At 30.4% G+C, this 1186-nt stretch overlaps 1 protein-coding gene across 1 annotated transcript in view; it reads left to right on the top strand.

The window, feature by feature from the left end:
* Nucleotides 1-1186, top strand: part of LOC109840112 — a 13626-nt gene that overhangs the window by 8384 nt on the left and 4056 nt on the right. The window contains exons 3-4 of the mRNA XM_020408626.1: nucleotides 90-161; nucleotides 700-778. Of these exons, the coding sequence (XP_020264215.1) occupies nucleotides 90-161; nucleotides 700-778 (151 nt within the window). The remainder of the gene's footprint in view (nucleotides 1-89; nucleotides 162-699; nucleotides 779-1186) is intronic.

Here is a 1186-nt window from a genome sequence, read left to right as displayed (position 1 = left end):
AAAAAAAAAAAAAAAACAAAAACAAAAAGAAGAAAAAGAAAAAAACACCCTCCCAATTATGAACTATTAAATGGGCTTTCATTTTTCAGGAATTAATGAAGGGTGTTAATCAAGCTGAGATTTTGCCAAACCATTATGATGCCTCTCTTCTTGCAGCTCAGGTATTACTGATTTTTACAATCACTATGAAGTGGAAACTTGATGCATTCCTCACCTTTTGCTTAGAATCTTTCCTTCATTTTGATGTTAGCATTATTTCGAATGTTCCATTTTAGTTTTTGAACCTTGTCCTCGCGGAGTTTTCATAATTTAATAATATATGATGCTTTAACTACTTGTTCTAGAAAAACAACTCAGCAGTGTTGTACGTACTTCATTAGAATTAATCATATGGTGGAGGCTGGTTTGAGATTGCTAATTTATTTAAGGCCTGAAGTGACTGTGTTTTAAAATTTGGTTTGCATTTTCTAGATTCTGATAATTTGTAAAAGCATGAACTTTGACATATTCTTCTTTTTACACTTTTTTGTCTCATTTAAAACAGAGTAAAATAACTGATAAAAGATATTCCTAATTATTTAAGTGAAATTAAGTTTTGTAGTACAAGCCACAATTTAAAAATTTTCCAATATTGTAGGAAAATCCACACTTCCATTTTTTTTCAATTAATCATTACTCATTTGTTGCGCTAATTTGTAGATACGGAACTTGGCTCAAGAGGTTAGGGATTTGACTTCATCTAGACCAGTGCATATATTCAATGGGGACTCTTCTAGTGGTATTCTCTTACACTTTTCTTTTATTGCCTAATTTCTACATCCAACTATTAAGATTTAACTGATTATTTTATTTTATTTTTGGTTAATGGCGGTGTGAGGGGTTCCCCTTCAATATCAGAGTACTGTAATTAATGTTCTTAATTTTTATTATTATCATCTTTGCTCTGATATATATATAAATCTATTTCTTGGTCCTTTTATTTGGAGCTTCACATTAGCATACCCTTTCAATATTATATCTGAATGATGACAGCGTTCACTTTGATCATGTGCATATAGAAAGTTTGACCTTTTGTTACTTTGGTCATGATTTTTTTATCAGGTATTTCATGAAGGTAGGTGATTGTCATATAGAGTGGAGTTGCATTTATATATTTTTGAGTGTGTAATTTTTGGTTCTTGACTTC

The sequence above is a fragment of the Asparagus officinalis genome, chromosome 5 (assembly GCF_001876935.1).
Source record: "Asparagus officinalis chromosome 5, Aspof.V1, whole genome shotgun sequence".
In the NCBI taxonomy this organism is placed as follows: Eukaryota; Viridiplantae; Streptophyta; class Magnoliopsida; order Asparagales; family Asparagaceae; genus Asparagus; species Asparagus officinalis.
Note: the sequence above shows the minus strand (reverse complement) of the source record. Positions and strands in the feature narration are given on the sequence as shown.